We start from the raw sequence: 19,343 nt of genomic DNA on the forward strand, positions 1-19,343 counted from the left end.
AAAAACTTTAAGATTGAAAAAACACTATGAAAGAGTTTGTTATATCCTAAAATATCATAGGTGTCGTTGTCGATGCATTACGCGGTAATTCATTTAAATTCAAATTACTTAACTCGACTTAAATATAAATATTGTGATGGTATAGAGAGTGAGTGCGAGCGAGATAACGCAGCGACCGCAGTTTATTTTATTATTATTATTATTATTATTATTATTATTATTATTATTATTATTATTATTATTATTATTATTATTATTTGCTATCAATTGCTCAGGGGGGTTCTCCCCGGAGTCCGACTCTCCGAGGGCCCAGCCTGAGCGCCATCCATCACCGCTGCACCACTCCACACAACAAGGCGGCTAGTGAGTGCAGCAGGCCAAATTCATTTGCCTAAGTAGACGCAGGGATCCCAAAATGACAGCCTTTTGCATCCGCACCGCTAGAGACACGGCTGCTGAACTGCAAGCCGGTATCTTCGCAAGTGAAGACACAAAAGACTGTTTCATCCCTCCAAGGACGCCGACAACCAAAACGACGAGCTTGACACGATAACCTGGGTAGAGTTTGCCAATTTCAAACAGGAGATCCTGATATATCTGGTGTTTGTGCTCTTCTTTGGCCGAGATATTGTATTCGGCTGGGGCCGAAAACTCAATGACATAAATGTCACGAGTAGCCTTGTCAAAGAGCACAATATCAGGTTTGTTGTGGTCAATCCGCCGGGTTGTTGCGAATGGTATGTTCCAATAAATTTTGGAACTGTCATTTTCAACAACCTGCGGAATATCTCCTGGCAGATAAGGCAGCACTGGTGTCTCATCGATACCGCAGCTATATCTGAGATGATAATAGAGTACTCGCAGGGCAGCATTGTGACGCTGTATGTAGGCACCTCTTGCCAGCACAGGACATGCCGACAAAGGTGCATCAGCGTCTCCGGATGTTGTTTACACGTCCGACAGGACGTGTCCGGAAGCTGCGCCTGGAGCACCTTGCTACGGTATTCGAGAGTGTTGATAACACCATCTTGGCAGGCAAATATAAACCCTTCGGTCTCGGACATCAGGCCAGCTGACTTCAAGAAGGAGAATGTCAGCTGGGTGGACAAGCCATGGTCACGGACGTGTTTGAAATACACGCTGTGCATGGACTTGTCCATGTGTTCACCGAGGAGTTTTTTTTCCTCGGCTACCCTGACGACGCTCTTGAACTCCTTTTTCGGGAGTTCAATGAGAGCGTTTATTTCTCCGAGACCTAAGGTATTTGCCGCGTAGATTGCTGCCTTATACAAGAACGACCCCTTCCGCGCATTTTCATGACTATGAACAAATTGCATCAGGAAGTCGTCCTTGTCTGCTGTGAAATTGGCAATCTCGTATGTTAAACCCAGAACCAAACGATCGTGAAGCCGCTCCAAGCTCTGCAATCCTCTCCCTCCGATGTTCCGGGAGAGGTACATCCTGGCGACTGATGAGTTAGGGTGCATGCTCTGATTCATATTGATGACTTTACGGGTTTTGATGTCGAGATCTTTCAACTCATTTCGAGGCCATTTCAGGATCCCAAAAGAGTAAAGTAGGACCGGGACAGCGAGCATGTTAGTAGCTGAGACTTTGTTCTTGCCGGAAAGTTCTGATGACCAGATCTTCCGGAGTCTCCTAACATACTCACTGCGAAGAGTTGTTCGGACTTCAGAGACGGCATGCATTTGCCGCTCTTCAATCCCTAGATATCTGTACAACTCTCCGGCGTCTAATTCTCTTAAGACGCTCCCATCCACTAATTCGACATCTCCACCCGTATCAGAGCACTTACCCTCCGCCAGGTGTACGACCGCACACTTGTCCAACCCAAAAGACATTCCGACATCTCGTGTGTACTCTGCTACGATGTTGATGGCCGTTTGTAGATGATCTTTGTTGGCACTGTATATCTTTAGATCATCCATAAACAGTTGGTGAGTGATCGAGTATACTCGATCACTCGGTAGCCCCGCAGAGTACCCACGAGTTTGTCGGAGGGCAACAGATATTGGCAGCAGTGAGATGCAAAACAACAGAGGGCTCAGAGAATCTCCCTGAAAGACGCCTCTCTTGTACTGAACAGTTCCGGTTACGTGCAATGCATTTCCACTTCCTATGTGAAAACGCGTTCGCCAGAGCTGCATCGTACGTTGTATGCATCCCACTGTTTGGCGATTGATTCCGAGGCATTTGAGCAGATAGAGAATCAACTCATGTGAAGTTGAGTCAAATGCCTTACGGTAGTCAATCCAGGCCATAGACAGGTTGCGTTGGTAGTAGATTGCGTCTTGAATGACGCATCTATCTACCAACAAGTTGATCTTGCAACCTGACACGCCCTGTTTACTGCCACGTTGTTCGTATATCTGTTGCCACACAGGCTCTATCTCCTGCAAGATACGGTTATTTAAGATTTTTGTAAAAATCTTGTAAACCGCATTCAAGCAAGTGATAGGCCTGTAGTTCTTTGGGTCGGACAAGTCACCCTTTTTAGGGATGAGTACGGTTCGCCCATCTACCAGCCAGTCTGGAATTGGTTCGTCGCCCTGAATGTATGATGTAAAAATCCGGGCCAGATGAGCATGTGTAGAAGAAAATTTCTTCCACCAGAAGATGTTTATGCCATCTGGACCCGGGGCAGCCCAGTTCTTGCTGCCATTCAGGGCTTTACGAACCTCTTGCACACTGACTGCAGGGCTCTCTTCGGCGATATCCTGCCGTCGGTGTTCTCGACAGAATGCCTCGAAGTCGTGCAGAGCTGGAGTATCCGGGTTGACGTTTTTATTATTATTATTATTATTATTATTATTATTATTATTATTATTATTATTATTATTATTATTATTATTATTATTATTATTATCACTACTATTAATGCCGAAGTGTATTTTACAATTTAATCATTTGATGTTTTGTTTTTTGTTAATATATTTTTTTCTAAATTTTGTTTATTTAATATCACGAATTATTTTTGAAAAAGTTTATTTAGTTTTAAGGAAAAATATATTTGACCGCGATTAAGTATCATTTGAAAATACGCGCAAGTTTTTGAGTTCACCATCACAGCGAGAGGTGGCGAAGAATTTCGCCGCTCGTTCGCTTGCAGTGAAGACCGACGAGCTAATATAAACGAAACTGCGTGGCGATAATTTTTGTTCTTTTAAAGAACAAAAATTCATTTTACCTGAAAGAAAGATTTAATTAAAATCTACGAACAGATTCAAAATATCTGAATAATTATTTAATTAATTATTTTCATTGCAGAATTAATTTTTTTTACTAAGTCCCAGAAATAAAATTAATATAGGAAATTATTTTGATAAAAATTTATTAATTGACAAATGTTATTTTTTTTTTCTAAGTCCCGAACGACTTTTTGTATGGAAATGATTTTGTATGAAATTTTTTGTAACCTAATGAAATTGATGTGCGAATTTGATATTCGATGGTTGCAAAATCTGAAGTTCGACGACGAGCGATAGGTGGCGATAAATTTTCAAAATCTTTCACTCGTAGAGAAAGGTCTAGGAATTAATAAAAGCATTTTTAATTGACGGAAAAGTCAACCAAGTTTCTTAGTGGTTATAATCTTCTGGTAGAAGACCCTTCACCAGGAAGTACCCAAGGAACTCGTACCTTGTCTCCGACCAGGAACCAGGTAAGTGCTGACTTGTCCATTGGGGGAAATTTGGCCACCGGAAAGGGTTGCTTTCCAAGCACCCAGACTGGACTAGGGGGAAGTAGGGCCGGAGAGGGATGCTTTCCAAGCACCCAGACTGGACTAGGGGGAAGTAGGGCCGGAAAGGGATGCTTTCCAAGCACCCAGATTGGACTAGGGGCAAGTAGGGCCGGGAAGGGATGCTTTTCAAGCACCCAGACGGGACTAGGGGGAAGTAGGGCCGGAAAGGGATGCTTTTCAAGCACCCAGACGGGATTAGGGGCAGGTAGGGCCGTGGTTTAATGCACAACCGTCGGTAAAATAGGAATACTACTGTGTAAAGGTAGTAGACAGAGTTTGGCCACCAGGTGGCACTGAAAAACGGAAAAACAAACGGTATGTGCGGGTTATGTGCGATATAGTAAAGTTTGACATAAAGTTTGTAAATGTTATAACTTAAGTTCGATATTTGTTGTTTGTTGTCTTAAATAAATAGAGTACTAATTATAATCAGTGTTTGATGTCGGTATAAAAGAGATTGACTAGAGTGCTCTTATGAGTATACTCAAACTTTAATTATCTATACTAAATATCTAACATGGGTTATTCTCATGGCAATTTCTACTATAGTTCTTATGAACGCGATATCAATTGGCGGCTGCACATGCGCCCCATGACTTAGCGGGAAGAAGACCGGCAAGCCCGGAACACGAAGCCGGTGGGGACGCCATGAGCGGCAGTTGTACTGGGACTTGTGACTAGTGCAATATACCTGCGTTCTCTCTGACAAAGAAATTATTCCATTGTGTTTTATTATTTGCTAACGTAATTAATTATCATTTAATTATCAGTTCTCATACTTAATTAAATTCATTGATTCGACTTTGTGCATAATTTTAAACCTAACATTAATTCGTGGTCAAATATTAAGACGCCAATAAAAAGTACGTCGTACTTAGCGTTTAGCATCGCGGCCATTATCTTCAATCGCGTGATAAATTAGACGCAATAAATTATCATTGTTAAAGTTTGTCAAGAATCTTCAATTCAATTTCATAGTATTCAATTATAATTAAAATCATTGTTAATTAGTTATATTTTGCAAGTGTTAATTGAATTTAGTCAGTCGTAATTATTAATTTAACTTCATTGATGTGCTTTATTTAACTAAATTTAATCGTGGTATTTATTAAATTCTAATCAAATTTACAAGAAATAAGTTATCTTGATAAATTCATATGTTTAATAATTTGTTGAGTTATTCAGAAATTAATTAAATTAAATAGTAAATTCTCGCGTAAATTAGAAAACTATATTCAAATACTAACTTAAACAAAATATTCAAATCAGTTAAATCAAAAAATAATTCAATCAATTCATAACATAACTTGATCCCACTGATCAAGAATTTGATCCCAGCGATCAAATTTATAACAAACTCGATCCCAGCGATCAAATCTATAACACAACTCGATCCCAGCGATCAAAGATTCGATCCCAGCGATCAAATTCAATACTTGAACCTACTGGTTCTTTCAAATCATTCTAAATACACAGTCAATTCTCTTCCGATTACAAACACACGATCCTTTCAAATCATAATTACAATTTACATCTCCACTGAGATATTAACGGTTAACGGTTAACCACAATAACCTAACGGCGGCTGAGATCCATTCTCACCCCTCATTGCACAGCAGTGCAATAATCACATACATTCATATCAATACACATATTTATTCACATATCTCTCAACTGTAACATCTTCGAGGAGTTTTTCTCTAACAATTGTTAGAGTTTTCTCCTCTTGGGGAATAAATTAATCACAATTATTCGCCCCAACACCGAGTCTTTTATTTTAAATAGATAGATCCTGAACCAATTCCTAACCAATCAACGACATATAGAAGAATTACGGAAATTCTCCTTAGTGGAGAGTTTGCGACAATACAATCAGGCTCAAATTTCATTTATAAGTAATATAAGCTATCCCTGAAAAGATCCTGGACTCCGGCGAGATTTCATTCGAGCTAGGGGATATAGATATTTGAGGAAGTCTTGTCCAAATCACCAACGGTTAAAATTCACTCCTTTTGGAAACCGGAAAAATACCCGTTACAATATAAAATAAGTCTTTTATCTTGAAATCTCGAAAACCGTTGCAACTCATAAATTTAGTTTAACGCTCTCTCAAAACAAACAATAAACATAACCATTTACCAAAACTTCTCAGAAACATAAAAAGTACTTGAATAGAATGTACACGTGTTACTTAACAACTAGACCTTTGTGAAAACTCATATAAAGGAAAACACGTGTTGAATATTTCTCAAGGGTTTTCCTAGTTAAAATCATTTTAGCTAAATATTCCCAAGAGGTCATAAATTATGAGATATAATAAATACGAAATAGAAAGCATAAAACCATAAAACTCCAACCAACACTTGGACCATTTGTTAGATAAATAAACAATAATTTTAGAATATCTTATGATTATTAAATAATATTAATGTCTTAGTTTAACTAAAGAATAGTTTTTCATATAGATTAATGAACAAATAATGATAGATTCATATTAATGTTAATATGATATATATATATATATATATATATATATATATATATATATATATATATATATATATATATATATATATATATATATATATATATATATTGAAACACTAAATTTTTATTTATATTATTATATAATATATAATAATATATTTATAATTTATATAAAAATTTTATATTTATATTATTATTATTTATTTAACAAATAGTATTGGCTTGGTTCTATGGTCTTATTCTATTTTATAATTTATGACTTCTTGAAAATACTTAACGAAAATCTATATGTAACTAACAATCCCTAGAAGGACATTTAACACATGGCTTTTCTTTCATTAGTTTTTACAAAGGTTTAATTGTCGAGTAACACGAGCAAGTTTGTTTGAGTACTTTTTATAGTTCTGAGAAATTTTGACAAAGTTAGTTTGTTTATTTTTAGTTTAAGGAGAATACTCAACTTTAATTTATGTACTATAACAATTTTTTATATGAAATAATATTTATTATTTATCATATTAAATTAAATCATTCAAATTGTAGTGAATTTGCCGCGTAATGCAATTAAAATGACATCTATTATATCATCGGATATAACAAGTCTACATATTTCCATATTTCTATTTCATATAAGCGACATATGATTTATTTGATTGAATCGTAAAATATGCATACTGGGTTGTGTTCGTGAAAGTTTTTCCAATAAAGATTTTTGATTTTTTTCATTTAAATCGTGGCATATGCGCACATGCACACACGCGCCTTTCGTAACGCAATGGGACATTTTAGTCGCAGGAAAATATATTCATCGAGTGATATAAGACCTTTAAAAGTAAAATATAAATAAATGAGAGTAAAATCAAATTTACATAGAATTCGCTTAAATAATTGATGTTAAAATTATTCACTTATAAACTATGAATTTATTTTCCTATACTAATGTTTCAACTGAAATAATGTTTTCTAAATTTGCCAGAATCCTTAAATCCGTACTCATAATAATGATTGGCCGCCAATATTATAAATATCAAGAATAAATACATCTTTTTTTAAGCAAAAATCATCTTCAAAGGTGAACAGTAGAAATTGTATTTTCAGAAATTTAATTTTTATAAACGCTTATCAAAGAAATTTTGAAATCGGTAAATATGAAGCTTCCGCAATAATTAGTCATATTCTCTTTTCAGAAATTTAATTTCTTAACTTATTACAGACATAAAGAGGATAATGAAATTTCTGAAAATACAGTCTATAGGCTTATATACAGCTATAGTTTTAAGTTTACGTTAAAGCGTTCGTTTTCTTACTTAAAGTGGTAGAAAAAAAAAACGTATTTTATATAAATAAGAAAATTTATAAACTAGAAGCAAAAATTTGTGCGCATTCATATTGTTGACATTTCCATAAGTGATCAACAATGGTTCCAACTGAAGAATTTTTGCCATTTAAACATTTCCAGTCCAGAAGAAGTTGATAAATAACCTAAACAAAGAAATATTCTATTAAAATCTTCATAATTCTTTTTCATTGTTGAATTTTTTAAAAGAAAATTGTGTCACCTCATCGATTCCTTTTATTCGATAATTTTCTACGAATTGATCTAACTGCCCATTAGTATATCCCAAGGATTTAAAAAATTTTCTCCAGCCATATCCTAAATGAGTCTTAATAAAAAACATATTCTCGACAGTAAGCTGTTGCTCAGAAAAACTTAACTTTTTGACATTATAAGGCATCTCCAATATGGCACATTCATTATTGGTTTTATTTTGTTGTTGGTTTGTTTTACATATCTGATTTATATTACATATATAAGTATTTGTTGTTCCAATAGTCACATGGTTAGAGTAATTAATATTATAATTAACTATATTTTCGAAACTCTCTATAACAAAATTAATATCAAGTATGTTAAAAAAATATACAAAATAACAAAGACTCACTCGTTTCTAGCTTTTTGTTTTCTTTTTGCTTTTTTGAGTGGTTGGATTGATTACCATTAAGTTCATCTTTACGGTATTTACAAAATGTTCTTTCAGTGCCGTTTTGGGAAGATTGATCTAAAAGATTTCAAACATAATTTTGGTTAACAAGGCTAAAAATCAGCTTACTAACAAACGGTGTTTTTTTTTTTTTTTTTACTTATGCGAGGTGGATCAGGCTTGGCATCAGTTGATAACATATTGTTTTGTTTATAATCGTTTAATATTCATTATGTATCTCATCTAAGAATTGATCACTGTTAATTTTTGACAAAAGTTTTAATAATAATAATAATAATAATAATAATTGAGATTATTAATTGTTATTAGAACTAAATTTGAGGAACTACACTGATGTAAAACAGTGTGGCCAGATCGTGCTCTTTTCTTACCCCCACTTTGTAGGACACTCTCATCTGACTATATTGAAAGCGGTACAAAGTGGGGGTAAAAAAATCGCACGATCTGGTCACACTCATGTAAAATAGTAATCATTCCTTTTCTTTCTATTCCTCTTTTTTTCTTTTCAATTGAACATTGTCTCACAGTGGGCCTCGTGCGGAGGCTACGACAAATTGCCCCCGTGATGTTCAGATTTCGTATGTTGAGATTGGCTAAAGTGTTGTACTAAACATTAACACGTCGCTCTAACTATCGGACAGTAAACTAAACGCAAAATCTCAGATAAAGCAAATTTATCAAGTTAGTGTAATATAAACTAATCAGATGGCGGCTAAATGCGAATTTCATAATTTCATCGAAAAATTCTTGAAGCATCAAAGATTATATGCAGAACTGTAAATTCTTATAGGTATATATATTATACCTATGTAATAAATGCTCCGTTTTAGAAATATTCTAACACATTTTTAATAGTTATGCAGTGATAAAAATAAAAAATATTCTGGAATTGTGAATAATCTTTTTATATTACAAGTATTTTTATAAAATTATTAACGATAGGTACAATGGTGTTTTATTATCAGATATTATATAAAAATAAATATAAAATATAAATATTGCAGAACTTATCAATTAAAAATTATAATTAATATTCCGTTTGTGACATTAATATTATATATATATATATATATATATATATATATATATATATATATATATATATATATATATATATATATATATATATATCAACAATAGTGGAATATCAGAAGCAATGTGACATTTCCGTTAATGAAAATATATGTGTGAGTATACTGATATTTAGTCATTTATTTTTATGACTTAAAAATGAAATTGTTATTTCTAAAGTTTTTTGGATAAACAGTTGATAGTAAGTTATGATTTACGTATACACGTGGGTATGATGTTATTATAAATAAGGAGATTAATTTTGGATGTAACCTTCAAATAATTAAGTTTTTAATAAATTATTAATCGTCATAAGAAACCGTACGTGTGAATTATTATCTAGAGCATCAAGAGCGATAAACGGCAAATATTGGACTTCCTCATCACATATAATGATAATGATAGAAAAAATAAATATCTGTTGATAGACATGGAACGAGAACTCCGGAAATAGAAGTCAGCATGGATTGCCCGAAGATCCTACTTGATACTCAAATTTGAAAGTGACAGATATTCGTACAGAAACTCAATCTTCAGAATAATATGTTCAGACATCGATGAAGCTGAAAAAATGTTTATTATATTTCTTTTTATAACATAGATCAAGATAACTTCTAAAATGTTAAATAATGACTGGAAATTTCTAGAGTATCCTAAAACAGATAGCCTGGCGATCCTTATAAATAATTTCGGATTCGATAGGTTTTTTTTTTTTTTTTTAAAGGACCATGGTGCGCTCAATAATTTGTTGGGAGATCTATAGAGCTGGAAAGACGTCAAATATAATTTTTCTTATAAAGAAATAAGAATAATGTTTGACACATTAAATCTTGATTGGAAATTGTTAGTTTCTTGGCACGAATTGCCTGGCGATCCTTATAAATAATTAAAAGATTCGAAGTCTATTTTTCTAAGGACCTTGGTGTGCTCAATAATTTGTTGTGAGATTTACGGAGCTGAAAAGACGTCAAATGTAATTTTTATTATAAAGAAACAAGTATAATGTTTGACACATTAAACCTTGATTAAAAATTCTTAGTTTCACGGCATGGATGGCACGGTGATCCTTATAAATAATTTCAAATTCCATGGGTTTTTTTTTTTTAAAGGACCATGGGGTTCTCGATAATTTGTTGGGAGATCTATGGCGCTGAAAAGACGTCAAATATAATTTTTCTCGTAAAGAAACAAATATAATGTTTGACATATTAAACCTTGATTGGAAATTTCTAGTTTCTTGGTACGGATTGCACGGCGATCCTTCTAAATAATTAAGAGGTCCGAGGTTTTTTGTTTCGAAAGACATTGGGATGCTCATTTATTTATTGAGCTATCTATAGAGCTAGAAATTTCTAGTTTCTCGGCACGGAAGGCCCGGTGATCCTCATGAACATTTCCGAATTCGATGGGTTTTTTTTTTCTAAAGGAAGAAGGGGTGCTCAATAATTTGTTGGGAGGTCTACGGGGCTGGTAAGACATTAAATATGATTTTTTTATTAATAAGCAAGTATACTGTTTTATTAGTTAAAGAATGAATTGAAAATTTCTAAAAGTCTTGGCACGGATTGCCCGGCAATCCTTCTAAAAAGTTAAGACATCCGAGGTTTTTTTTTTTTTTTTTAAGTCCTTGGGGAGCTTAATAATTTATTAGGCTATCTCTAGAAATGGAAAGACGTCAAATATAATTTTTCTTATAAAGGAACAAATATAATGTTTGACATATTAAATCTTGATTGGAAATTTTTAGTTTCTCGGCAGGGATAGCCCGGAGATTTTTATAAATAATTCCGAATTCGATGGGTTTTTTTTTCTTTTAAAGGACCATGGGGTGCTCAATAATTTGTTGGAAGATCAATGGAGCTGGAAAGACGTCAAATATAATTTTTTTTATAAATGAACAAGCATACTGTTTTATTTATTAAAGAATAAATAGAAAATTCCGTAACTTGGCACGAATGGCCCGGCAATCCTTATAAATAATTAAGAGATCCGAGGTTTTTTTTTATTTTTAAAAGGACCTTGGGGAGCTCAATAATTTATTAGGTTATCTATAGAGGTGGGAAGACGTCGAATATAATTTTCTTTATAAATGAACAAATATAATGGTTGACATATTATAACTTGATTGGAAATTGTTAGTTTCTCGGCACGGATTGCCCAACGATCCTTATAAATAATTAAAAGATTCAAGATCTATTTTTTTAAGGACCTTGGTGTGCTGAATAATTTGTTGGAGGATCTATAGAGCTGGAACGACGTCAAATTTAATTTTTTTAATAAATAAACAAGCATACTCTTTTATTAGTTTAGAAATGGATAGAAAATTCCGTTACTTGGCACGGATGACCCGGCAATGGTTATGAATAATTAAGAGATCCGAGGTTTTTTTTTTTTTTAAAGGACCTTGGGAAGCTTACTAATTTATCACGCTATCTATAGAGGTAGAAAGACGTCAAGTATCATTATTTTTTATAACTGAACAAGTATACTGATTGTCACTTCAAACCATGATTGGAAATTATTTTCTCGGCACGGATGGCCCGGCGATCCTTATAAATAATATCGAATTCGATGGATTTTTTTCTTTTAAAGGACCTTGGAGTGCTCAACAATTTGTTGGAGGAGCTATGGAGCTGGAAGGACGTTAAATATAATTTTTTTATAAATGAAAAAGTGTACTGTTTTATTTGTTAAAAATGAATGGAAAATTCCGTAGTTTGGCACGGATGGCCCGGCTATCATAAATTATTGAAAGATCTGAGGTTATTTTTTTTTTTTAAGACCTTGGGTAGCTCAATAATTTATTAGGCTATCTATAGAGGTGGAAAGACGTCAAATATCATTTATTTTTATAACTAAACAAGTATACTGATTGTCACTTCAAACCATGATTGGAAATTTCTAGTTTCTCCGCACGGATGGCCCGGTGATCCTCATAAGCAATTCCGAATTCGATGGGTTTTTTTTTTTTTTTCTAATGGACGGAGGGGTGCTCAATAATTTTTTGGGAGGTCTATGGAGCTGGAAAACCATTAAATATGATTTTTGTTATAAATAAGCATGTTTACTGTATTATTAGTTAAAGAATGAATTGAAAATTCCTGAAAAGTTTTGGCACGGATGACCCGGCGATATTTATAAATAAATAAAATTTTCTTTCTTTTTTTTTTCTAAGGATCTCGGCGTGCCCAATAATATGTTGGGGCATTTACTGCACTGAAGAACCATTTGACTTACGTTGTTTTATAGAAAAACAATAATAATGTTTGACACATTAAGCCATGATTGGAAATTATTTTCTCGGCACGGATGGCCCAACGATCCTTATAAATAATTAAAAGATTCGAGATCTATTTTTTTGGTTTATTTTTTAACGTGGTAGGCATAACTATAGAAATGCCATTTTTTATATTCACTTTTTGGTTTCTTTACATCCACTTCTTTATCCAAATTTTCGCTCATAGTTTTTTAAAATGGGAAATAAACAAAACCAAAATTATGAGACAGATTAAGACACGAGTATAATATAAAGAATTAATATAATTTCTTCAATGAATTCAGGTTAACAGTTAAGAACTAGTATAATAATTTAATAATTTTTATTCACAGAAACAATAGAATTATAAATTATACATCGATAAGGAAATTGGAGCATTTAACTACTTTACCTGATGAGCTAAAAAAGAGCTAATAAAAATCTGGAAAATGGTCCACCCCGCGGACTATCCCGGCAACTTCCCGCTAATTTTCAATATTAAGTGCATATAATTTGGTGCATTATAAAGCTTTTGAACCTTTTGAGCTTTAAATACAAAAATATGATTAGTTCGATTTTTGAGATCTCCCAGCTCGAAAGTTAAAAACTTTGACATCTAATAATCGAATAAATTTTTTTAATTTGAATTTATTTTTAATTTATTACCTTTTTGCGAATATCTCAAAAACTAACAACAATTTTGAAACTCTCAAAAAAGATTTGAACAAAGGAAGAAATTTCCAAAAATAAGTCTCATCTGCAAGACCTGTAGAATCAATATTTATAATTTTCTCAGAAGGTTGAAAATACGCTCGAAAACGTTTACTCACACTAGCGCAAGCTCAACCCACCTCGTACACTTCATGAAAAATAGCGATTGAAAATTATGAAACATGAATATTAAGAATTGAGAAAATTCAGGCACCTACTAGATAGATAAATGATTAATTATCCACTGGTGAAAAATTTTTATAGCGATTTTTCCAAAAATTATGCTATTCTTAAGCAAAAATTTTTTGTTGCTTGAATATTAACATTGCAAGCGCGATAATTGTTTAATTATAAATTTCAGATTTTTTTAGTATTCAAGTAGTAAAGGAAAGGTATAATAAGAAGGAATTAACAAAATTTTACAATTAAAAATATATCGATTGCATATTTATTTATCATTCAAAAATTACATTTTATATTTACAACAATAAATAAAATTAGTTTAATCCGTGTGCTTTGAAAAGTTGAGATTTACCCTGACTCCTTATGTCAATATAAGTAGGGTATTTATTATCGCTTTCTTTTCATTGTATAACCAGGTCACTTTTGGTAAGGTATTTTCTATAAATATTTAGGAACTTCTACTATTTATTTAATAATAAACGTTCTACTGACAATTCTGTTGTATTTCATAATTAATTCCAGGCTATCCGTGCCTACTAGTCAAGTAAGCACTAGTGCCGCTAGTCTTTAACTCAAGGCAAGCAGAATGTGAATTATAATTTTTTTTTTTTTTTTTTTAAGAACTTAGGAACACACATAAAATGTTAGGACATCAATTGCACTAGGAAAACGTTAAATATACTTTTTTTTCCTAAACAAACAAATATAATTTTTAACTTATTAAACTGTTTGGAAAATTTTTGAATTATCTTGGCATGGATGGCCCGGCGATTTTTACAAGTAATTGAGCATTATGAGATTTATCATTCTCAAAGGACCTCGGTCTTTACAGTTATATGATGGGACATCTATTGTACTGGAAACACAATGGATGAATTTTAGGTCATTAAAAATAATTAATATAATTATTAACAAATATTAGACGCCAATTGGAAAATTTCGACCTTTTCTTGGTACAGATGGCCTGGTGATGAAGAGCTCAAAAACGTAATGAGTGCTATTTTGATTATATATATATATATATATATATATATATATATATATACATATCGTATGAGCGGAAGTTGCAGGGATGGCCTCTACACAGAAAAAAAAATTAACTTAAATTAGAGAAAAATTCTTAAACCAAGAAAATAATTTTAAAGAGTTTCATTACTTGGATCCAGACGGAAAATTCTTTAATCAAGTAAAATTTACTTGAACCAAAAAAAAGTTTCTTAGTTTAAGGATTTTTCTACTCAAATCAAAAACGTGAAATTCTTCAAAATTATTTACTTAATTCAAGTTAATTTTTTTTTCTGTGTAGGGTCGACCGTTTTCCAAATTTTTTTTTCAAAGATTTTAGTCTACAAAATTATATCGTGAAACATCTACCGCACTGGAAGAAATTTTAATATACATAAATTAATTGAAAATAGTGACAGATTATCTCTATGACCATTAAAATTTTAAAACAATTGGGAAATTATTGGTTTTATCTCTTTTTTGAAAATCGAGTTTTTATTAGTTCTCGATATTTTGAGGTCCCAGGAATCTACCCGTACAACAACCTTTCAAGGTAACAAGGTGTCAAAGTAGCAATTAGATTTAAAATACGACTTGGACCAATTCGATGCAGTAGATTTTGAGAAATTTTCAATAGAATGCAAGAAAAAATTTTTAGAAAAGTGGTTCTTTTGAAACAACTTTTAAATGGCTCAACCGATCAATTCCAAACACTAAACAGCACACAAGCTTAAAAAACAACATCGATTGCCACCAACGGCGACAAAATCGGTCGATTCATTCAAAAGTTATAGCAGTTTGAAAATTTAAAAAACAGTACTTCATTGAACTTCTATCAGACTTATGTGCTCGAAGAGCTCAAAAGTATAGAGCAACTTTTGTTTTGAGCTCAGAGAGCTAAAAATAATATATAATTTATATTTTTCAGTTCGAAAAGCTCGAAAACAGAGCAATCAGTCAAATTCGAGCTCTTATTGGGAATAGCGGGAAGTTACAGGGATGGCCTGCAAGGTCTTATTTAAATATGGAATCATTTAAAAATCAATAATAATATTGTTTTCAAACATTTTTTTGTATTAAGCTTTATTATTTCTGTTGCGGCCTCTACTCTTTTATTTTATGTCATCTAAATAAATATGGTATTGCATGAATATGTTTTTATGTAAACAAATTAAGATATAAAAGTGACGTACAGAATCAATATGTTCATTATATTTACTGTGAAATTGTGTTACTAAGTTCTGTTCTTCATAATATTATTTGCCTAGATGGCTGCAATGCAATTGATTGAAAATTTAACGTGTACTGAAATTATCGATATTAAGCGGCATTTCCCTTCTTCGGTACTTGGATGGGTGACCGGTTCGGATGTTTAACGCATTCATTTATTCCTGACTTCCCGATGAAAAAAGATTTTATATAACTGTATAGAGTTATATATGAGTTATATACAATTGGTTAGAGGCGAAGCATAATTTCATCAAATGTTTATATATAATTACATACAGTTATATACTATTGTATATATTTGTATACAATTATATAGAATGTACATAATTTTACGCTGCCCGATGAAAAATATTTTCTGTAACGGTATATAATTATATATAATTGCATATTGTCTATATATAATTGGATAAAATTTATATTTACTTCTATATAATTATATACAATTGTAAAAGTGAATTAAATAACATTGTATATAATTCTACATATTTGTATATAATTCTACATAATTGTATGTAATTATATATAATTGTATATAATCATATATAATTGTTTAATTGAAAAAATATTAAATTTCCATTATAATTTTAATTGCAAAATTTGACATTTGAAAAAGTAGTTAGATATCAAATTACTATGGATCAAATGTGATGTACATTTTTTTTTCTGTATATAGAACAAAATTTTACTACAGCAAAAAAAAAATTCAATAAAAATGTCCAAAGATATGAATAATAAAGATGGCTAATCAAAAAATTAGTTCTAAAATTTTGTTGACTGCAAATTTTTCATCTACTAGTTTTACAATATTATTGAATCTTCTGTTAACGGTCTTGCGAATGTTTTTTTGTTCAACAGTTTTAATTTCAAAATTATTTTCTTTGCCGCTATTTAATTATTGCAGCGCCATTGTTACTATTTTGTGAAAACTTGATCTAAGTATCATAACCTCTTTTTGGTTTCGCTATATCAATTGAGGTTTTTGCTGTGTAAGCATTTTTGTAGAATTTCGGATTAACGGATTATTGTTTTTCTTATCGTTCATAATAAATATCAAAAATTAAATACATTTGCATTATTAAGGGATAATTAATTACTATGGCAACAAAATTTGAAGGCATACCTGACAAGTTTGATTCCTATGAAAATCTGGAGAAATGGCTAAATAATTATGAGAAGAATAAAAAGAATAAATTCAATGTATTCGTTAGTGAATCATTATATAAAGTATACCAGAAGCGATCCTATGTAGAATTTAATCCACAGCTCATATATGACCGAATCAAATTCAAATGTTCTACTCATGCGAAACATGATCATGATATGCCGTAAGCATGGAATTAATTATATATAATCTTATGATATTTTTAGTTTGTAATAAGAAAAGTAACTGTTACAATTCACGTTATTTCTTTCAATCAAATTTATTTGAATTTTTCTATTTTTTCTTCACGACAAAAATTTTTCAAATTGTGTAACATTTATTATTTACAGAAATAATTGTTCCGCTAGATTAGAATTGAGTACCTCTCCTAATAAACAACATTTGGAAGTCGATGATTTTGATTCTCATCATAATCATGCTGATATTGTAAGTAACATGTTTCATAATTTTAATAAAAAAATTTTATCTTAAAATAAAAAAAAACCCGAATTCTTAATTTTTTCTAATTTAAAGAAAGTTTATTACGATATTTGTTTATTTATTTAGATTATAGGTAGACGTGGGCCAATAAAACGAAAAAGATTGCTTTTAGAGTCGGCTGTAAAACTTCATCAAGAAATGGAAGAGCGAAAACCATAAAAAAAAAAAAGCAAATTGCGACGAGAACTGCAACCAAAAATTTTAAAACTATAACGCCAATTATTGCTGAGGAAAATAATAATTTGCTTAATCGGAAAGTTGTTATAAAATTAATAAGAATTGATCAAGCTAACGTAGATGAAGTCAAATTTTTCGATTTCTTGACTGTATTACGGCCTCAAGTCAATGTCAATAGTATTCTGAGTCAGCAATTTTAATTCTACCGCATCACATTCTAATGGTTAACAAGAACAATGTTTTGGATGTTGTACAGTTTGATATAATGAAAAAAAAAGAATATTTTTCTGTACCTGCGTTTAATATCTTGAAAGCATTAATGGACGCCAAAAAAATTCAATAATTTTATATTTTAAGTTCTATTATTTTAAATTATTTTGTGTTTGAGTTGAAAACTAAATGGAAAAGAACAAAATTTCAATACATAAATACTTTTCTAATATTATCTTCTGTTACTTGCTGATTATCAACTTATTAACGTTTTTCTTACCGTTAATTATTTTTGACAATAAAAATCTGTTTTTAGAAAAAAATCGCGATGTCATTGGTTTTACTTCATTTTCTGAAAATCAGGTTTTCATTAGATTCCCACGTTTTGAGGTCTTATAAAACGACCATAACTATTTTTATGAGGGAATCATCCCGTCTGTGTGTATGTGTGTGTGTGACCGTATGTACATTTTAATCAGCTTAACCGATCAATTCCAAAAATTAATCAGCTCTTAAGCTTAAACACCCGCGTCAATCACCGCTAATTAGATCAAAGCTTTCTTTCCCAATAACTTTGAAATTTGTAGCTAATTACTTTATCATGATAGATTTTTCATGCAGCTTGAGTAACTGCGTTAATATCTTAATATATTTGGAGTTGGGACAGCTGAAGAATATATCGCGTTACAGATGTCATAAGGGCGTATAAAAATTATATGCCCTTATGACACCCAGAGATCATAAGGTCGTAAAAATTTTTTTGTATAATTCTCCACATTTCAGGCAAAAAAAAAAAACGTCGATTCTCGGAAAAAATTTTTTATACGCTCTTATGGCTTTTAACCGGTACCTTTTGCTGGTATCCGCCCTTATGGCATCTGGAACACGATATAAAAATAGTGGGAAATTCCAGGGGTGGCCTGCAAGATCAGTCGTTCTTTAGATTTTCTCATCCCATAAAGTAATCAGCTATTGGCATCAAAAAACCACGTCGATTGCCATAAACTAGGTCACAATCGGTTGTTTGGTTTTTGAGAAATCGTTGACGAAAGAAAACCAAAAAAAGTGTTTTTCTTAAATAACTTTGACATTTCTTTTCGGATCGTTCTTGAGAAGAGAAATTAATTTTTAGATCTCAAAAAACCGCATCGATCGCCGTGAAGAACGTGAAAATCAGTTGATTCAATCAAAAGTAACGGCAGTTTGAATATTAAAAAAATTGTGCTTTATTAAATTTCTCTCAGACTTATGAGCTCGAAGAGTTCAGAAGCACAGAGCAGCTCTTGTTTTGAGCCCAGAGAGCTCAATATAATGTATAATTTATATTTTTGAGCTCGATGAGCTCAAAAAGTGTAACAAGAGAAATCCGAGCTCTTATGTATGGGATTAGCGGGAAGTTACAGGGATGGTCTGCAAGGTCAACTGTCTTTTCAAATATTTTTTCTGTAAATCTAATGTTCTGTTGGAAATATTGGCTCTTTATAATTAATAATTTAAATTTACAACTGCAATACATTCTCTTAGAAATAAAAGTTGGTAAGTACCCTGTTTAAAAATATTGATTAAATAGTATTGAAACGCAGTCGCTCTATGCAATTAGTATAT

At 31.8% G+C, this 19,343-nt stretch overlaps 2 protein-coding genes across 5 annotated transcripts; one reads left to right on the forward strand and one right to left on the reverse strand.

The window, feature by feature from the left end:
• Nucleotides 1-6,733: 6,733 nt before the first annotated feature.
• On the reverse strand, nt 6,734-9,017 carry Imd (death domain-containing immune deficiency protein). 2 transcript variants are annotated; one of them, XM_074258447.1, is made up of 4 exons: nt 8,393-9,017; nt 8,248-8,310; nt 7,810-8,135; nt 6,734-7,732 (listed from the first exon to the last, which is right to left on the reverse strand). In XM_074258447.1, the coding sequence occupies exons 1-4, from the start codon at nt 8,430-8,432 to the stop codon at nt 7,604-7,606; spliced, it is 558 nt and encodes a 185-aa protein (XP_074114548.1). In that variant the 5' UTR covers nt 8,433-9,017; the 3' UTR covers nt 6,734-7,603. The 2 variants fall into 2 exon arrangements, with proteins under 2 accessions (XP_074114548.1, XP_074114540.1); XM_074258439.1 differs by having other exon boundaries at nt 7,151-7,732; nt 8,194-8,310; nt 8,393-8,646.
• Nucleotides 9,018-9,386: 369 nt separating this feature from the next.
• On the forward strand, nt 9,387-18,595 carry LOC141537456 (uncharacterized). Of its 3 annotated transcripts, none has more exons than XR_012480929.1 (4): nt 10,843-17,034; nt 17,201-17,297; nt 17,418-18,430; nt 18,476-18,595. XR_012480929.1 is itself a non-coding variant. In XM_074258459.1 (4 exons), exons 2-4 carry the CDS (start codon nt 16,805-16,807, stop codon nt 17,508-17,510), a joined length of 420 nt encoding a protein of 139 aa, XP_074114560.1. In that variant the 5' UTR covers nt 10,843-11,380; nt 11,766-16,804; the 3' UTR covers nt 17,511-18,013. The 3 variants fall into 3 exon arrangements, 2 of the variants coding, with proteins under 2 accessions (XP_074114571.1, XP_074114560.1); XM_074258459.1 differs by lacking the exon at nt 18,476-18,595 and having other exon boundaries at nt 10,843-11,380; nt 11,766-17,034; nt 17,418-18,013; XM_074258470.1 differs by lacking the exons at nt 10,843-17,034; nt 18,476-18,595 and adding an exon at nt 9,387-9,440 and having other exon boundaries at nt 17,418-18,024.
• The last annotated feature ends 748 nt before the right edge of the window (nt 18,596-19,343 follow it).

This window comes from Cotesia typhae, unplaced genomic scaffold, assembly GCF_013202065.1.
Source record: "Cotesia typhae breed Kobodo isofemale line unplaced genomic scaffold, CoteBio_Ctyphae contig_127, whole genome shotgun sequence".
In the NCBI taxonomy this organism is placed as follows: domain Eukaryota; kingdom Metazoa; phylum Arthropoda; class Insecta; order Hymenoptera; family Braconidae; genus Cotesia; species Cotesia typhae.